The sequence below is a fragment of the Schistocerca cancellata genome, chromosome 9, assembly GCF_023864275.1.
Source record: "Schistocerca cancellata isolate TAMUIC-IGC-003103 chromosome 9, iqSchCanc2.1, whole genome shotgun sequence".
NCBI lineage: Eukaryota > Metazoa > Arthropoda > Insecta > Orthoptera > Acrididae > Schistocerca > Schistocerca cancellata.
Window position 1 is genome coordinate 484101263 of NC_064634.1, and position 19031 is coordinate 484120293.

General features: G+C 44.8%; 1 protein-coding gene across 2 annotated transcripts in view; it reads right to left on the minus strand.

Moving 5' to 3' along the window:
* LOC126100488 (fatty acyl-CoA reductase 1-like) overlaps positions 1–19031 on the minus strand; it is a 149382-nt gene that overhangs the window by 106540 nt on the left and 23811 nt on the right. For both annotated transcript variants that reach the window (XM_049911096.1, XM_049911095.1), the window contains exon 2: positions 374–604. In XM_049911096.1, the coding sequence (XP_049767053.1) occupies positions 374–595 (222 nt within the window). In that variant the 5' untranslated portion in view covers positions 596–604. The remainder of the gene's footprint in view (positions 1–373; positions 605–19031) is intronic.

Below are 19031 nucleotides of genomic sequence, written 5' to 3' on the forward strand. Positions count from 1 at the left end.
TCAGGCTACGACACATGAGAACTAGAATTATTGGCTACCCCAAATAAGCACTAAAATTATTAACACCTGCGTAAACAGACCATGCTAAGTCCGTGCCTCCAACATCTCTGGGTTAGCAGAGCATGCCAAGACAGTGACCTCTTTGTTGCCCGAATACGCTGCATGTCTCATCAGCAAAATTTCTTTTCAAAAAATGCAACACTAAATGACGTATTTGGCTTAGTAGAGAAATTGTTCCAGAGACTTAGCTGTTACTGACGCGTCTTTTGATGGGAAACGCCTCTGCTCCCAGGGCGCTAACGTCCTCGACCAAGAGACAAATGTCGCAGCACAGTGTTTGTGTGAACTAGCCTGGCCCGTCTGCATGACTTACAACGTGTGAGGTGTAGGCCTCGAGTCTCGCGTGTGGGTCCTGCCCGCGCTTGGGCCGCAGCAGCAGGTAGAGGGTGCCGACGTCTGGGCACGACCGCAGCAGCTTCTCCACGATGGCCTTGCCCAGGAAGCCGGTGGCCCCGGTCACCAGCACCGACCGGCCGGCGAACCACTGGGCCACCTGGGAAGCGGAGTCGGTGCCCTCTCCTTCCACTGCACACATTGCTGGCGCCTGCCACAAAGAAAATTCTCCTCACTTGCAATCGGAAGCGAGAGTTTTCATACAGTGTGATTCAGATAGATACTTTTCTACCTAAGTTACAAAATAATAAGTGAAAGCAATATTTATTATTATAGTTAAACAGTATAGCTATGTCAGTTTTGGATCCCCTTATTCACATTGTTAACATTACATAACCTAGGTCACTGACCTTGACAGATGATCATTGACCTATCGACGATGTCATCAACGTATGTCTCATTTTTGATGATGCAGTGAGTTTTAGGTCATATAGCATACTAATATTTTCGATGAAATCATCGAGAGATAAATGTAGGAAATTGGAAATATTTGTAGGATATTTAAAAAATATATTAGAATTGTCAGTGGGCAGCAAATTTAAAGACACACACACACACACACACACACACACACACACACACACACACACACACACACATACACATACGCAATCAAAAATTTACTGTATTTCCACATCTGTAATAGTTTCCAAAACTACACAAGCATCTAAACTATTATCTCATCAGTATGATTCTCTCTATCATCTCTTTTATTCTACACTAAAAACTGGTTTGTGCTAAATTCTTTATTGCCCATCTCTCTATTGCACTGTAATAAAATGTGTAAATGAAATTCCACTTATCCCTATCTCTCTGTAATCGTTACTTGAACGATGCATCAGCATTACGTTACAGAGGGAAATGGGAAGGGGAAACACAACAAAAACACCCTAGCCGTAAATTTTATTTAAATTTTCAAACAATGTATCATATTATCGGTGACACACTGAAGTAGTAGTTAACTTGTCAGCACATATTTTCAGTCGGAGTACAGAAAAACTTTTATTATACAAAAACATTAAATTTCTTCCAAATTCAAAAACCAGGCCCATTGCTCTCACTCAAATCGTCTGCAAAATCTCACAGATGGCAGTCGTGCGACCACTGTTCGAACAACTTCACATTTAACTCAGGAGTTACTGGCTCATATTTGTCAACACATAAGTGCAGGAAGTGAGGGAAGCCCTTCTCAACATGATGCACGCTATATTTTGGCAACAGGTCTAGTCTTTAGTACTCTTCACTTTCTCGAAGCCCTTCACGATGACACATGACTCATGTGGAATAACTGAGTGTATACAATTCACCATCACTTACAAAGATACACTAGCTGAGCCCATCCTCTGAAGGGGGTGATTTTTCCATCAACCATTTTGCTGAAGTTATATCCAACTTATAGTACGGCTTTGCGCACTGTAGAATACGACTGCCAGAGACTGCTTCGTGAACCTTCCCACGTTCGAAATGAAATTTTCTTCATAATAAATCGATTGTCTGTGGTGCAGAATCTTTGACATTCAGAAACCATTCGGGAATTTCACACTACAGGAAAACGACTTTTTCCTTGAATTGTTACAAGTAATTGACAGTGAAGCCTGACATTGTCAAAGAGGACACGGCGGTCTTAATGCGGTTTATTAAATAAATAATTTTTTAAAGCGAAGAGCTTTTAGCGTCTAGGCAAACATTTCCGTATCATAATGAAAGTCGACAGCTGTTTCGGTTGCTATCTGCAATCCAGTTCAGACTGGTAATATTTGGACGAAACGTAGCCTAAGAAAAATATGTACAATCAAGTAGAATACAAGACACTGCACAAAATCTGAGCAAAAGTAATGGGGAGCCAATTCTAAAAGTCAAAGCGTACATTTGATAAATCCACTTAACAGTGTAGTGCAAAATATATTAATGCTTATATCATATCGATCAGAATGTGAAAAAACGGTGAATACGCATTGGAAAACATCATTAGCTGTGGTCATGCAATAACATGCATTTGTAACTACCAAAATATGGCCGTGAGCAAGCCAAGTTGTAAGCGTGCCGAAGGAATTGAAGACCAGGATCTCAAAAACCTTAACTCCGCATTCAAATGAGTTGAAAAAATTGTAAGGATAACAATGGCGTAATGTCGTCTCATCTGGACGAATATTTTACCTTTCGTTGCGTTGTGGTCTTCAAGCCAGAGAATGGTTTGATGCAGCTCTTCAAGCTACCCTATCCTGTGCAAGCTTCTTCATCTCCGAGTAACTACTGCAACTTACGTCCTACACCTGCTTAGTGTATTCATGCCTTGATCTCCCTCTACGATTTTTATCCTACACTCTTCCCTCCAATACTAAGCTGGTGATCCCTTGATGCATCACAACGTGCACTACCAACCAATCCCTTCTTCTAATGAGGTTGTGCCACAAATTCCTTTTCTCCCCAATTCTATTCAATACCTCCTCATTAGTTATGTGATCTAAAAATCTAATCTTCAGCATTCTTCTGTAGCACCACATTTCGAAAACTTCTATTCTCTTCTTGTCTAAACTGTTTATCGCCCATGTTTCACTTTCATACATTGCTACACTCCATACAAATACTTTCAGAAACGACTTCCTGACACTTAAATCTGTACATGATGTTACCAGATTCCTCCTCTTCAGAAACGCATTCCTTGCCATTGCAGTCTACATTTTACATCCTCTCTACTTTGACCATCATCAATTATTTTACTCCCCGAGTAACAAAACTAATTACCCCAGCATCACCTGATTTAATTCGACTACATTCAATTTTCCTGGTTTCCTTTTGTTGATGTTCATCTTATATCCTCCTTTCAAGACACTGTCCACTCCGTTCAACTGCTCTTCCAGGTCCTTTGCCGTCTCTGCTAGAATTACAATGTCATCGGCAAACCTCAAAGGTTTTATTTCTTCTACATGGAATTTAATCACTCCTCCAAATGTTTCTTTTGTTTCCTTTATTGTTTGGTTAATATACAGATTGTATGACATTGGGGATAGGCCACAACCCTGTCCCACTCCCTTCCCAACCACTGCTTCCCTTTCATGGCCCTCGACTATTATAACTGCCGTCTGGTATTAGTACAAATTTTAAATAGCCTTTCGCTCCCTGTATTTAACTCCTGCCACCTTCAGAATTTGAAAGAGAGTTTTCCAGTCAAAATTGTCAAAATCTTTCTCTAAGTTTGCAAATGCTAGAAACGTAGGTTTGCCTTTCCCTAATCTATCTTCTAAGATAAGTCGCAGCGTCAGTATTGCCTCGCCTATTGCAACATCTCTACGGAAACCAAACTGATCTTCGCTAACGTCGGCTTTTATCAGTTTTTCCATTCGTCTGTAAAGAATTAATGTTAGTATTTTGCAGCCAAGACTTATTAAACCAATAGTTCGGTAATTTTCACACCTGTCAACGACTTCTTTCTTTGGGGTTGGAATTATTACATTCTTCTTGACGCTGAGGGTATTTAGACTGTCTCATACATTTTGCTCACCATATGGAAGAGTTTCGTCATGGCTGGCTCTCCTAAGGCTATCAGTAGTTCTAATGGAATGTTGTCTACTCTCAGGGCCTTGTTTCGACTTACATCTTTCAGTGCTCTATCAAATTCTTCACGCAGTATCATATCTCTCATTTCATCTTCATTTACGTCCTCTTCTATTTCCATAATATTGCCTTCAAGTTCATCACCCTTGTATAGACCCTCTATATACTCCTTCCACCTCTCCGCTTTCCTTTCTTTGCTTAGAACTGGTTTTCCGTCTGAGCTCTTGGTATTCATATAGGTGGTTCCCTTGTCTCCAAAGATCTCTTTAACTTTCCTGTAGGCAGTTATCTATCTTATCCCTAGTTATATATGCCTCTACATGTAAGAACATTTGTCCTCTAGGCATCTCTTGTTGTTGTTGTTGTGGTCTTCAGTCCTGAGAATGGTTTGATGCACCTCTCCATTCTACTCTATCCTGTGCAAGCTTCTTCATCTACCAGTACCTACTGCAACCTACATCCTTCTGAATCTGCTTGGTGTATTCTCATCTCTTGGCCTCCCTCTACGAATTTTACCCTCCACGCTGCCCTCCAATACTAAATTGGTGATTCCTTGATGCCTCAGAACATGTCCTACCAATTGATCCCTTCTTCTAGTCGAGTTGTGCCACAAACTTCTCTTCACCTCCTCATTAGTTATGTGATCTACCCATCTGATTTTCAGCATTCTTCTGTAGCACCACATTTCGAAAGCTTCTATTCTCTTCTTGTCTAAACTATTTATCGTACACGTTTCACTTCCATACATGGCTACACTCCATACAAATTCGTTCAGAAACGACTTGCTGACACTTAAATCTATACTCGATGTTAACAAATTTCTCTTCTTCAGAAACGCTTGCCTTGCCATTGCCAGTCTACATTTTATGTCCTCTCTACATTGACCATCATCAGTTATTTTGCTCCCCAAATAGCAAAACTCCTTTACTACTTTAAGTGTCTCATTTCCTAATCTAATACCCTCAGTATCACCCGACTTAATTCGACTACATTCCATTATCCTCGTTGTGCTTTTGTTGATGTTCATCTTATATCCTCCTTTCAAGACACTATCCATTCCGTTCAACTGCTCTTCCAAGTCCTTTGCTGTCTCTGATAGAATTATAATGCCGTCGGCGAACCTCAAAGTTTTTATTTCTTCTCCATGGATTTTAATACCTACTCCGAATTTTTCTTTTGTTTCCTTCACGGCTTGCTCAATATACAGATTGAATAACATCGGGGTGAGGATACAACCCTGTCTCACTCCCTTCCCAACCACTGTTTCCCTTTCATGGCCCTCGACTCTTGTAACTGCCATCTGGTTTCTGTACAAATTGTAAATAGCCTTTCGCTCCCTGTATTTTATCCCTGCCACCTCAGAATTTGAAAGAGAGTATTCCAGTCAACATTGTCAAAATCTTTCTCTAAGTCTACAAATGCTAGAAACGTAAGTTTGCCTTTCCTTAATCTATTTTCTACGATAAGTCGTAGGGTCAGTATTGCCTCACGTGTTCCAATATTTCTACGGAGTCCAAACTGATCTTCCCCAAAGTCGGCTTCTACTAGTTTTTCCATTCGTCTGTAAGGAATTCGCGTTAGTATTTTGCAGCCATGACTTATTAAACTGATAGTTCCGTAATTTTCACATCTTTCAACACCTGCTTTCTTTGGGATTGGAATTATTATATTCTTCTTGAAGTCTGAGGGTATTTCGTCTGTCTCATACATCTTTCTTCACAGATGGTAGAGTTTGTCAGGACTGGCTCTCCCAACGCTGTCAGTAGTTCTAATGGAATGTTATCTACTCCCGGGGCCTTGTTTCGACTCAGGTCTTTCAGTGCTCTGTCAAACTCTTCACGCAGTATCTTATCTCCCATTTCATCTTCATCTACATCCTCTTCCATTTCCATAATATTGTCCTCAAGTACATCGCCCTTGTATAGTCCCTCTATATAATCCTTCCACCTTTCTGCTTTCCCTTCTTTGCTTAGAACTGGGTTTCCATCTGAGTTCTTGATGTTCATACAAGTGGTTTTCTTTTCTCCCCAAAGGTATCTTTAATATTCCTGTAGGCAGTATCTATCTTACCCCTAGTGAGATAAGCCTCTACATCTTTACATTTGTTCTCTAGCCAACCCTGCTTAGCCATTTTGAACTTCCTGTCGATCTCATTTTTGAGACGTTTGTATTCCTTTTTGCCTGCTTCACTTACTGCATTTTCGCTATCTGAATAATTTCTTTTATTTCATCATAAATTTCTTCAATTTCTTCGTCATCTGAAGAGCTAGTTAGCATATAAACTTGTACTACTGTGGTAGGTGTGGGCTTCGTGTCTATCTTGGCCACAATAATACGTTCACTATGCTGTTTGTAGTAGCTTACCCGCATTCCTATTTTTTATTCATTATTAAACCTACTCCTACATTACCCCTATTTGACTTTGTATTTATAACCTTGTATTCGCCTGACCAAAAGTCTTGTTCCTCCTGCCACCGAAGTTCACTAATTCCTACTATATCTAACTTTAACCTATCCATTTCCCTTCTTAAATTTTTTAACCTACCTGCCCGATTAAGGTATCTGACATTCCACGCTCCGATCTGTAGAACGCCAGTTTTGTTTCTCCTGATAACGACGTCCTCTTGAGTAGTCCCCGCCCTGTGATCCGAATGTGGGACTATTTTATCTCCGGAATATTTTACCCAAGAGGGCGCCATCATCATTAATCATACCGTAAAGCTGGATGCCCTCGGGAAAAATTACGGCTGTAGTTTCCCCTTGCTTTCAACCGTTCGCAGTACCAGCACAGCAAGGCCGTTTTGATTAGTGTTACAAGGCCAGATCTGTCAATCATCCAGACTGTTGCCCCTGCAACTACTGAAATGGCTGCTGCCGCTCTTCAGGAACCACACGTTTGTCTGGCCTCTCAACAGATACCCCTCCATTGTGGTTGCACCTACGGTACGGCTATCGGTGATGCACGCAAGCCTACCCACCAACGGCAAGGTCCATGGTTCATGGGGGGAAGTAGACATCCCTGCTCCATTTACTGCATTTTTAGATTTCCTCCTTCTATCAATTAAACTCAGTACCTCTTCTGTTACCCAAGGGTTTCTACTAGCCTTCGTCTTTTTACCGACTTGACCCTCTGCTGCCTTCACTGCTACCCATTCTTCTTTACTGTATTTCTTTCCCCCGTTCTTGTCAATCGTCCCCTAATGCTCTCTCTGAAACTCTCTACAACCCACAGGTTCTTTCAGTTTATCCAGGTCCCAGCTCCTTAAATCCCCACCTTTTGCAGTTTATTCAGTTTTAGTCGACAGTTCATAACCAATAAATTGTGGTCAGAGACACGTTTCACGTTTGAATCCTAGTTCCTAAATCTCTGTCTTACCATTGTATAATCTATTTGAAACCTTCCAGTGTCTCCAGGGGTCTTCCATGTATACAACTTCTTTCATGATGCTTAAACCAAGTGTTGCCTATGATGAAGCACTTTTAAGGACGAGTAAGGTAACATATTACTCCCTCCCCCCCTTCGCCCCCCCCCCCCCCCCACACACACATCTCTCATATTGACCAGAGAAATTAGAGAAATGAACCAGAGAAATTAGAGCAAATACAGAGGGTTACCGTTGCTTCATCTGTTCCTGGAGGTCTTCACGTTGTTCGCTTGCCAGTAAATCATCGGCAGCATATAGGAGAGACCAAGAGTGAGATGACTGTGAGTCGTATTCACTGTCTCCATGCAGGGGATAAACAGTAGAGGTGCTCATGGGAAGATTGTCGCAATTTGAGAAGTTTACGGACAGCAGTCTGTTGTCCAAGTATTGTAGGAGTGCGATTTCCGAGGCACCGCACCCAGATTCCACAGCTGTACCATCGTCCACTGGAGACCGCAGCCACAGCAGCAGTAGTATGGTGAGATCGCTCCTGCTTCGGCCTGCGTTAGGAGTAGCGTTAAACAACTGGATCACGTGCAATTGCTGTTTCTACTGAGGTTTCGCGATGCTTTGGGGTGTAGTGATTCTTCTTATTTTTCGTTTTGTGTCGATGTCAGTCGGTCAGCCAATTTATGAAAGACCGCGTTTTGTAACGATTGTGTGACAATTCACTGCCAATCCCAGCTAGGAGGGTAATTTGTAAATGGTTCATTTGTTTTTTTATTCAGCATCGGTCTGAAGCTGATAATAAATTTATTGATTCAGTAGAGCTTTTAATTTCAGTAGTTTGATCCTGAATTAACCCTATGCTTTATTTTATTTCCTTGTAATTGTCTGATATCATTGAACCCCCTAAGTGTTCGTTATGGTTTATGTTTGGAATTGAAAATAGGTGTGATTTATCGTCAAAACTACCACTACAGATTAATTAGGGGTGACAGGGTGGCATTGAAATCTAAAATTATCGAACACACGCAAAATCCGGACAAGCAACAGGTTATATTACCCTATACTCAGGGGTGACCCAAAACCCTTATGTTTTTTACCACTTAACATCCCTGATCCCAACTATATCTAGACTGTGCTTTAGTACTTCGCTTTTCAGATTTTCTAGCTTCCCTATCATGTTCAAACTTCTGACATTCCACACACTGAGTCATAGATTATTGTCCTCTCGCTGGCTATTTAATCTTTTTCTCTTTCTCACCTCCCTGGTGCTAGTCTCCTCCGAGAGTTCCGAATGGGAGACTAGTTCAGAATCTTTTGCCAATGGAGATATTGTTATGGTACTTTTTTATTTCAGCTCACATGTCCTGTTTATACATATTATTTGTCTTTAATGCAGGGGTTTCCATTTCCTTCTGCATCCTCATTCCATTGATCAGCTACATCAACTAAAACCATTATATAAACTATCTATTAACCATATATAAAACCAATAAATAATACAATATAGATTTTGTTTCACTTTCATTTTTTTAGAAAGTTCATATATTTTGTGATTTATTTACTAAACTTATAATGACACATTTAAATTTTTGAACGCAATATTTTTCATAGACATTGTTCATTTAAGCAATATTTGTCATTAATGCTTCGATTTTATTAAACCTATGAGGGCTCTTCATTGAACAACGATCATAATTTTTTATGGTCATAATTTTTCCCAGTAGAATTTAATCTTACCATATTCTGTTAGCTTAATATGCCGAACTATAGTTTGCGTCATGTAGGATGGAGGTCCTTTTTTCAGCCGTTCTGCGCATCCACCATCATTAACTGCTAGCAGCCAATAAGATTCATCCTCTTACCGAATGGATAGCCATGAGTTACAAACTAGACTGCGAGAATCTCTCTCCCGCATGCTACACTGTTGCCATATTTCACGACGATGCAGTTTCATTCGCAGAGCCGCCGAATTATTCATTCAGATGTTGATGTAGCAATATAGCTCTGAGTATGTATCTGTAAACGTTTCAGTGTGATTTCCACATGCATGTGTCAGGTGACGGCAATACACGTGAAGTTCCCAGCAAGCAACTTTAATTAAATTGGGTGCCTATAGAGTATCGCCTTAGTTGAGCTACTGGATTCGTGATTTCCTGCAGTAATCGACGGAAAATCATTGAAACAGAAGTGAGACCTGGCGTTTGCAAGGAAGTGTTACAGACGCTCCTCTTGGTCCTAATCTAATAAACGGTTTATGAGACACTCTGAGCAGCCCTCTTAGATTGTTTGCAGATGATACTGAGATTTACCTTCTTATAATGTCATCAGATGATTAAAACAAGTTACAAAACGACTTAGACAAGATATTTGTACCATGATAAAAACGGCAATCGGCTCTAAATAATTAAATGTCTGAAGCCATCCACATGAGTGCTAAAAAGAATCCGATAAATTTCGGTTTACGAGATAAAACACACAAATCTAAAGGTTGTAAATTCCACTACATACTTACAGATTAATATTAACGTAAATTGCAACGATTACATGGATAACATTGTGTGGGAAACAGACCAAACATTTCTATTTATTGGTGGAACACTTATAAAATGCAACAGCTGTGATAAAGATCCTACTTACACAACGCTTTTCCGCCCTCTTCTGGAGTACTGCAGATGGGATTGATCGAAAGAGTCCAAAGAAAGGCAGCTCGTTTTGTGTTATCGCGAAATAGAGGAGAGACTGCCACGGATACGATACGCAAACTGTGGTGGCTGTCATCGTAACAAAGGCGTTTCTCGTTGTGGCAGGATCTTCTCATGAAATTTCAGTCTCTAACTTTCTCCTCAGACTGGGAAAATACTCTGTTGTCAACCGCCTACACAGGGAGGAATGATCATCACAAGAAAATAAGAGAAATTAGAGCTCACACAGAAAGATTAAATTGTTCGTGTTTCCCGCGCGGTATTCGAGGTTTGAACGGTAGAGAAATAGCTTGAACGTGGTTCGATAAACGCTCTTCCAAGCACCAATTGTGAACTGCAGAGTCATCATGTAGATGTAGGTGCTTCACAAGCAGTCGAGGAGGTTTATGTCCCGTATTTATAACTTTTTCAAATGTGAATTTGAAAGCGATACTTCTGTTTTTGACATTTTGAAAACTCAAGAGTGAACTGCAGAAGCATGCATTGGCAAGAGAAATGTACAGGGAATAGTAAACAAACCGTAGAAACCTCGGAAATTTTTTTTTCATGTCGCTTGGAAAATATCGAGATACCAAGAAACCTGAAACACAAATAGATGGTTTTGACAATGATTTTTTTTAAAGCGATTCGTGTTTGAAATGTATATACATCACAAAAACTTATTACATTTACGCCTAAACAAACTGGTTTCAAAGGTAGCACTTCGTCAACGCAAAGAATTTTATAAGAAGCTGCTTTCAAATACACTCCTGGAAATTGAAATAAGAACACCGTGAATTCATTGTCCCAGGAAGGGGAAACTTTATTGACACATTCCTGGGGTCAGATACATCACATGATCACACTGACAGAACCACAGGCACATAGACACAGGCAACAGAGCATGCACAATTTCAGCACTAGTACAGTGTATATCCACATTTCGCAGCAATGCAGGCTGCTATTCTCCCATGGAGACGATCGTAGAGATGCTGGATGTAGTCCTGTGGAACGGCTTGCCATGCCATTTCCACCTGGCGCCTCAGTTGGACCAGCGTTCGTGCTGGACGTGCAGACCGCGTGAGACGACGCTTCATCCAGTCCCAAACATGCTCAATGGGGGACAGATCCGGAGATCTTGCTGGCCAGGGTAGTTGACTTACACCTTCTAGAGCACGTTGGGTGGGACGGGATACATGCGGACGTGCTGTTGGAACAGCAAGTTCCCTTGCCGGTCTAGGAATGGTAGAACGATGGGTTCGATGACGGTTTGGATGTACCGTGCACTATTCAGTGTCCCCTCGACGATCACCAGTGGTGTACGGCCAGTGTAGGAGATCGCTCCCCACACCATGATGCCGGGTGTTGGCCCTGTGTGCCTCGGTCGTATGCAGTCCTGATTGTGGCGCTCACCTGCACGGCGCCAAACACGCATACGACCATCATTGGCACCAAGGCAGAAGCGACTCTCATCGCTGAAGGCGACACGTCTCCATTCGTCCCTCCATTCACGCCTGTCGCGACACCACTGGAGGCGGGCTGCACGATGTTGGGGCGTGAGCGGAAGACGGCCTAACGGTGTGCAGGACCGTAGCCCAGCTTCATGGAGACGGTTGCGAAATGTCCTCGCCGATACCCCAGGAGCAACAGTGTCCCTAATTTGCTGGGAAGTGGCGGTGCGGTCCCCTATGGCACTGCGTAGGATCCTACGGTCTTGGCGTGCATCCGTGCGTCGTTGCGGTCCGGTCGCAGGTCGACGGGCACGTGCACCTTCCGCCGACCTCTGGCGACAACATCGATGTACTGTGGAGACCTCACGCCCCACGTGTTGAGCAATTCAGCGGTACGTCCACCCGGCCTCCCGCATGCCCACTATACGCCCTCGCTCAAAGTCCGTCAACTGTACATACGGTTCACGTCCACGCTGTCGCGGCATGCTACCAGTGTTAAAGACTGCGATGGAGCTCCGTATGCCACGGCAAACTGGCTGACACTGACGGCGGCGGTGCACAAATGCTGCGCAGCTAGCACCATTAGACGGCCCACCGCGGTTCCTGGAGTGTCCGCTGTGCCGTGCGTGTGATCATTGCTTGTACAGCCCTCTCGCAGTGTCCGGAGCAAGTATGGTGGGTCTGACACACCGGTGTCAATGTGTTCTTTTTTCCATTTCCAGGAGTGTATGTTCAGAAGAGAGTTTTTAGTTGAATGAAGTGACATAGAAGCAGCACTAGCCACGTCCCTTGTAAAGAAGCACGATACAAGAGGAGGAGGTAGTTCTACAGAGTATTATCTTGATGAAACATGGGTGAATCAGAATCATTCTGTGAATATATATACTGGGCGCATACTACACTTTTTTTTGTGCGGTGGGGAGGCATGGATGGAAGGGCAGAGCGGGCAGAGTCCTGGCCACAATGTCACCCTCGCTGTGAAGGTATTAGGAATACTGAGGGGAATCAATGGTAGGAAAGTCTTTTTATTTTTAGAGATCGTCGCTACTCTCCTCGCGTTTCACCATCCAGGCAAGTCTTCAGACATTTCGTATGTTATTCCACCGATAATTAATCGTTTTCTTGTCAGCTCAGTCAGTGGGTATCTTCTCCTACCTGTTGATGATCCAGCTGCGGGGAGGGTCACGTAGGGCACTCCCTAAGTGATTAGAAAAACGTTGCCTATATTTTGGGTTCCGTACAATCGTGCAGTGTAGATAGATGAAAAAGTCCAATACTTCTTTAGTTCCGCCGTGAAATAAATATTGCATCGCGTGCCCACGGACCCACATGACTGCGTTGATTTTGGAGCGCGGAAACACAGTTCATCCGGAAAAAGTGCTTCAGTCTGGAACCGCGTGACCGCTACGTCGCAGGTTCGAATGCTGCCTAGGGTATCGATGTGTATGATGTCCTTAGTTTAGCTAGGTTTAAGTAGTTCTAAGTTCTAGGGAACTGATGATCTCAGCTGGTAAGTCTCATAGTGGTCAGAGCCATTTGAACCGGAAAAAGTAGAAGCCGAGGTGTGATACGTTCCGGGGTACCCATATCATATACGACATAATTTGTCCCACCAAGCGCCATACGTATTCTACCGCGCAAATCTAAGATGGATGCTCGTCCGTGATTGGTACTCCGCAGTCTGCACAAGGAGGCGAGTCCGCCATATTTGTCTCATAGAGGCGTGACCGGATGGTCTGTTTACCATTGACTGTGATATACCATGCTGATCGGACGTCTGTATCTACCAGTGCAACCGCCACACCACCTTCCTTGACCTCCACGACATTTGGTGGACGCCTCTGCTATAGGACGCGATATATCTCCCGTGCCGTCGCCCGTTTCGTCCATGGTACTGCGATACGAGCATAACTGTCTCGAATGTAAGAATTCCCGAAGTAGTGGAAAGTTGGGGGTACGTCCTGCGTCATCAGTGAGCGCGTAAAGTAGGGCGGAACTAAGGACTCCAGCAGCAAACCTGTCAAATTTTCCGGGCAGTGGCGCCACAGCCGACAAAGAGGGCTACTGCTCTGTCGTGGACATGGACCAGGCCAAGGCCTCACCTTCCTATGGGGACGGGTCAGCGACTCGTAACTGACTTTGAAGAGCATGCCTATACTGTCATAGGCTCCGAATGCCGCTAATATACGTCGAATCATCAGCAACGGTATTGGAAGGAAACGCACTATGTGTGGAAGGCGCGATGCTAGATAAAAATTGACGAGGCGCGTCCTTTGAAGAATGTCGAGGGTCCGCAAGACGAAATTTGATAATCTGGACCCGAATTTGTTGTAATAAACGGCGGTAATTAAGGGCCGCAGTGCGCCGTATGTCATCGTGAAGCTCTGCTCCGAGACATTTGACAGTGCCACTAAGTTGTAGGGGGTCGACACCCGCAGGGGTCACCCCGTCTCTTTCGTTCATGCCGACCGACTTGGTGATGCTGAGGTTGAGACAGCTGCCTGAAGCCACACCGTATGTGATAATCCATTCTAGTGTTCTCGTTACATCGTCGCGATTGCGTAGCACGAGAACCAGGTCGTCTGCATTTCCTGTAGAGCGAAATATGAGTCTGGTGAGTCGCTGACGGAAGCTACAGAGGGGCGGTTCCAGTGCCAGAGCATAGAGTAAGATCGACAGGTTGCAGCTTGGACGCACCTATCTGCAAATTGGGAAGGACTGCGGGAGACGTCCGTTAACGAGCACCTTGGAGGTCGCCCCTCGGAGAAGGCGCTTCACGACGTCTGTGAGTTGCTGTGTGTACTGCATGTGTGAGGGAACGGACGTCAGGTACGCGTGATGCACACAATCAAAAGCTTGGCTAAAATGTAGTGATGCCATCGCTCCCGGGATGCAGCGTGCCTCGCTAGTGCGATTTTGTCACGGTGTAAGTGATGTGTCGATATTATTGATACCCCATAAGGAAACCTGATCTGGTGAGATGACGTGAGGCAGGGTCGATCGTATAAGGTTAGATGACAGTCTGGTGGAATGTCGCAGCTGACGAGTGTCACCGGGCGGTAATCACGTTTCCGAGAGCCACCTGTCGGTCTGTGAACCGGTATAACCATTCCTTCTATGAAGGCTGGTCGGAGCGGCACTTAACCTCCCCACAGATGTCTGTCAACTTGGGAGCCAGTAAATACTGAAAAGTCCTATAAAAATCCACAGGGGGCCCGTCGGGGCCAGGAGACTTGTTCGCCGCTCCTTTACCTACGTCGTCGATAACTTCGTCTTCCATAATTTCGTTCAATAATTCAGTTTCTAAGTCCTGTGGAACTGTGCCATGAAACAATCGTGAGGCACCTGTCACCTGCGACGAATCGGAACATTGAGCAAAATAAAGTCGTCCGTAATGATCGAAGAACGTTGTGGCAATACCGCGTTGTGTGGCGTGGCGAAAACCGTCTGCAGTGGTGATGGGCTGTATCATCGCCCATCTTCGCAGTTTACGTTCACGAATGACGTGATACGTGGTGGGTTGTTCCGTGTTCGCACTCGGACAATCATACCTTCCAGGTGTCGGCGCATATGTGGTACGATCTGTGCCTTCGTACGCTGTACTTTCATTTGTCGTTCCTGTGTGGGTGGCAAGAAGGCACATTCGCGAAGGACGGTGAAATAAAAATCGAGAGTGTGCCACCTCCAAGCAGCGGTCTTCCGACTATACGTAATCAAGGTTCTCCGTAGGCTGGCTTGGCGCAGTTTAACCACTAACTGGCCGATGTAGGATACGTTGGGAGGCGGCGGACGTGCGAACTCCACGTGTACTTGATGGCGCGCCGACTATCTGGGAAGCGAGATGAGCAAGCTTTAGCGACCAGGGATGTCAGGTGAGGGCACACATGTGGGCCTCGTGATCGCGAAAGGGTCCTGACCACACCTCCGTGTCGCTCACGGAACGGGAGCCGTAAGTAATATCAGTGTTACTAGACGAGTGACTCGTGAAATGAGTGAATCCCGGTCGATTTCCCTGGACATGTTCCCATGTATCTACTAGCTGGAGAGCACCAATGATTGTTCCAAGTCTGGGGCGCAGTGTGTGGTGTGGCAGCTGATCTTTAGGTGCCTTATATTTTAACTAAAGTTCAGTCTTGATCACAACACTTATGTCTCAATAACATAGGTGACCCGTTTCGGTTATATTTATATAACCATCTTCAGTCCCTTGGCTTCCTTGGAGGATGGTAGAGCCGGCCGGAGTGGCCGTGTGGTTCTAGGCGCTACAGTCTGGAACCGAGCGACTGCTACGGTCGCAGGTTCGAATCCTGCCTCGGGCATGGATGTGTGTGATGTACTTAGGTTAGTTAGGTTTAATTAGTTCTAAGTTCTAGGTGACTGATGACCTCAGAAGTTAAGTCGTATAGTGTTCAGAGCCACTTGAACCATTTGTGAGGGTGGTAGGTGCAGATCTCTTCAGCTGCTACGAAGGTGCCTGGTTGCTATTGAAATCGCCCGCAAACACCAAGCCGTCGTGCCTGCCCTAAAAAAGCGGTGTTACTCCTTCTGTGAAGAAGAACGATCGGTCGCGACGGCGGTTCGTACACATTGATAAACTGGGGCCATTCCTCTGGCACCGCGAAGATATCGTACTTCGTCAGCCTCGAGTCCCTCTCTGAGGAGAACTGTGACACCAATGTTAGTTGGTGAGGCGTAGGACACATACCCGGGAAATCGTCAACGAAGACCTCTTGGAGAAAGTCGATGTCGATATCTGCTTCACTGAGCATGTCTTGGAGCAGCGACGTACGTGTCTGAATGGTGTTAACGTTGATGGTCGCTAAGCGATAGGTCTTTAGATCGTCTCCTGCAATGGGAGCCGCCGTCAGCGTCGCCGTAGATGTTGTGGCCTGTCATCTGCAGGCTGCATCCAAGGCGTCATCTGCTGCTATTCGGGAGGGGCCGAAGTGTGTGAGCGGGCACAGAATCGTCTTCTGTGTCGTCCGCCCAAGGTCCGTAAGTTAACCGTGGCTGCCGTAGGAAACTTGTGAGCTGAGTGCCCAAGGGTGAATCTGCAGTTGTTTCTGGCTGTGTACCGGTGATGGGAGGCAATCATCTAAGGGTGTACGACGTCGGTTTTCATGTTTCCTCAGTGTCCTCTGTTTGCGGACTTGGGTTTCTGTGCCCGAAAGAGCGTGAGGTTCCCGTACCATCTCCACCTCAGGGGGAAAAGCAGAGATCGGTACAACCCTAGCGTCGAGTTCCATTCCTTCGTCCGAATCTCCCTGTTTAATCGATGGGCGGCTTTCTGCAGTGTCTGTCGACTTTGCAATGGTTTCACCCAACCCTGGACGTGCTGCGGGTTTGCAATCTAACGTTCCCTGTCTTCCAGGTGGCCTTCCGTCTGCCATGACGGTCGTCCGTGTCACCGCTGAGGAACTGAGGGGAGAGAGCCATTACCGTAAGGTGTTGCAACGTGTCACCTAATGAGATTTGAGTAACCCGACGTTGAACACACACCGAGCGTACACGACCCACTTGGCCGCAGCCAGAACAAGTACGAGGCTGTCCATCGTATATCACGATTGTTCGACATCCATCTATGACTAGGTCGGACGGCATGTGGTTTGTTAATTTGACTTCTCGGGCGCCGTGGAGGAGCGGGTACATTTCGGCCACGTGGTTAATTACTGTCCCATACGTCGGAAAGCCGCGAAGACTTCGTCCGGCGGCACTTCGAACGGGGGCTCGTAGGCTCGCAGTGTGTGTAAGCCCAGTCCTGCGGTAACCGCTCCGACGTGACCATCGGAGTGTTTGAACTTGAGTGTTCGCGAATCTGCTCACAACAGCGTGACATAACTCGTCGTTGACCATCTTGACGCAGAGGACGCTACTTGTGGTGGATAGGTGGATACCGACTATGTGCTGTGGTGGTATCTGAACTTCATCAAGGCTGAATCTTTCCATTTCAAAGGCTCGTGGTCTTGCATGGTCGTGGCTTTTCTGTAGGAATGAGCCGTAGCGACTCAATGTCAACGGACACGAGTAGTAGGAGAGGAAGTAAACAAATTACGCGCGCTTGCGACTCTGCGGACGGAACGAAAACAAGACGTCCTCGCAGCTTATCTGCAGAAGGCAGATTCGTCTTTTGCCAGACACAAAATGTTTGCTAATACTACACAGTGTTACTAGACATTCCGTAGAATTCGACGGACCTGTAATTACAAGGTTTCACTGAACTCGTAGGATATACTAATCAAGTGTGCAACGTACTTCCTAGCCCAGTAAACTGGTGGAATGATTTACAACAAGAAAACAAGTCTCTAAGTGGAGAAAGATATTTTAGAATCGAATCAGGAACTTCAGTTTTTCTCTGTTTACTGCCTTTCATGTGAAGCAGATCACTGGATGGTAGGCAACATGCATTGCATACAAACATCGCCGACTGCCAACGCCCTGCTGTCTCTCAGGGGCATAACTAGTCTTAAATGACACCTAGAGTCTCTGGGAACTGTTGTTGTTGTTTTTGGGGAAGGAGACCAGACAGCGAGGTCATCGGTCTCATTGGATTAGGGAAGGACGGGGATGGAAATCGGCCGTGCCCTTTCAAAGGAACCATCCCGGAATTTGCCTGGAGCGATTTAGGGAAATCGCGGAAAACCTAAATGAGGATGGCCGGACGCGGGATTGAACCGTCGTCCTCCCGAATGCGAGTCCAGTGTCGAACCACTGCGCCACCTCGCTCTGTTTCTAAAAAAAAAATATTATTCGTAAAATGATCTATCACAACTAGACACTGTTGCGAAGATTTTGATATAGGATTTAGCCCTTCCTATGAAATACCAGTTACTGAATTGTAAAATTATGAATTATATGTGTATCAGATATGTTCGAAAAGTAAGGGGAAGTTTTGTTTTTCTTGAGGAATCCTTATTTATTCATAAACTTTGCCCCCTACAAAGCAATCCCCCTTACATATAATACACTTGTCGCAGCTCTTTTCTCAATGTTGGAAGCATTTCTACAACTCACTTTTCGTTTTTGCCAGAAACAAACATTGAGGCATATGCGGAAGCATTACAGTGAAGCAGTTTCCAGGAATGGTTTTGCCACAACTCCGGTTGTTTTCTTCGGTTTCCACCACACAAATGGCGCATAACCTTCAAGTAGTATTTGTTATTGACCATTTCATAATGTGCTGTGCCATAGTAATCGAAGAAAACAGTGAAAAGAACCTTCACATGTGATGGAACTTGTCGATATTTTTCTTTTGTCTTGTCTATTCAGGCAAGTTCTGTTGGAACGATAGGTGCCTTGGTTACGACGGCATTCCATTAAACCTATATTTCATCACCTTTTACAGCCTTCTTTGGAAGTCCTGGCTCGCTGTCGACTTCATTCAGCAATTCCTGAGAGGGTCCAGGCGACGTCGTCTTTGGCCGAAATTCCACACTTCCGGAACAAACTTTACTGCTACATGTATCGTGCCCAAAAATCCGGAAAAATTGTTTGTCATGGGCCAAAGGAAATGCTGAAAT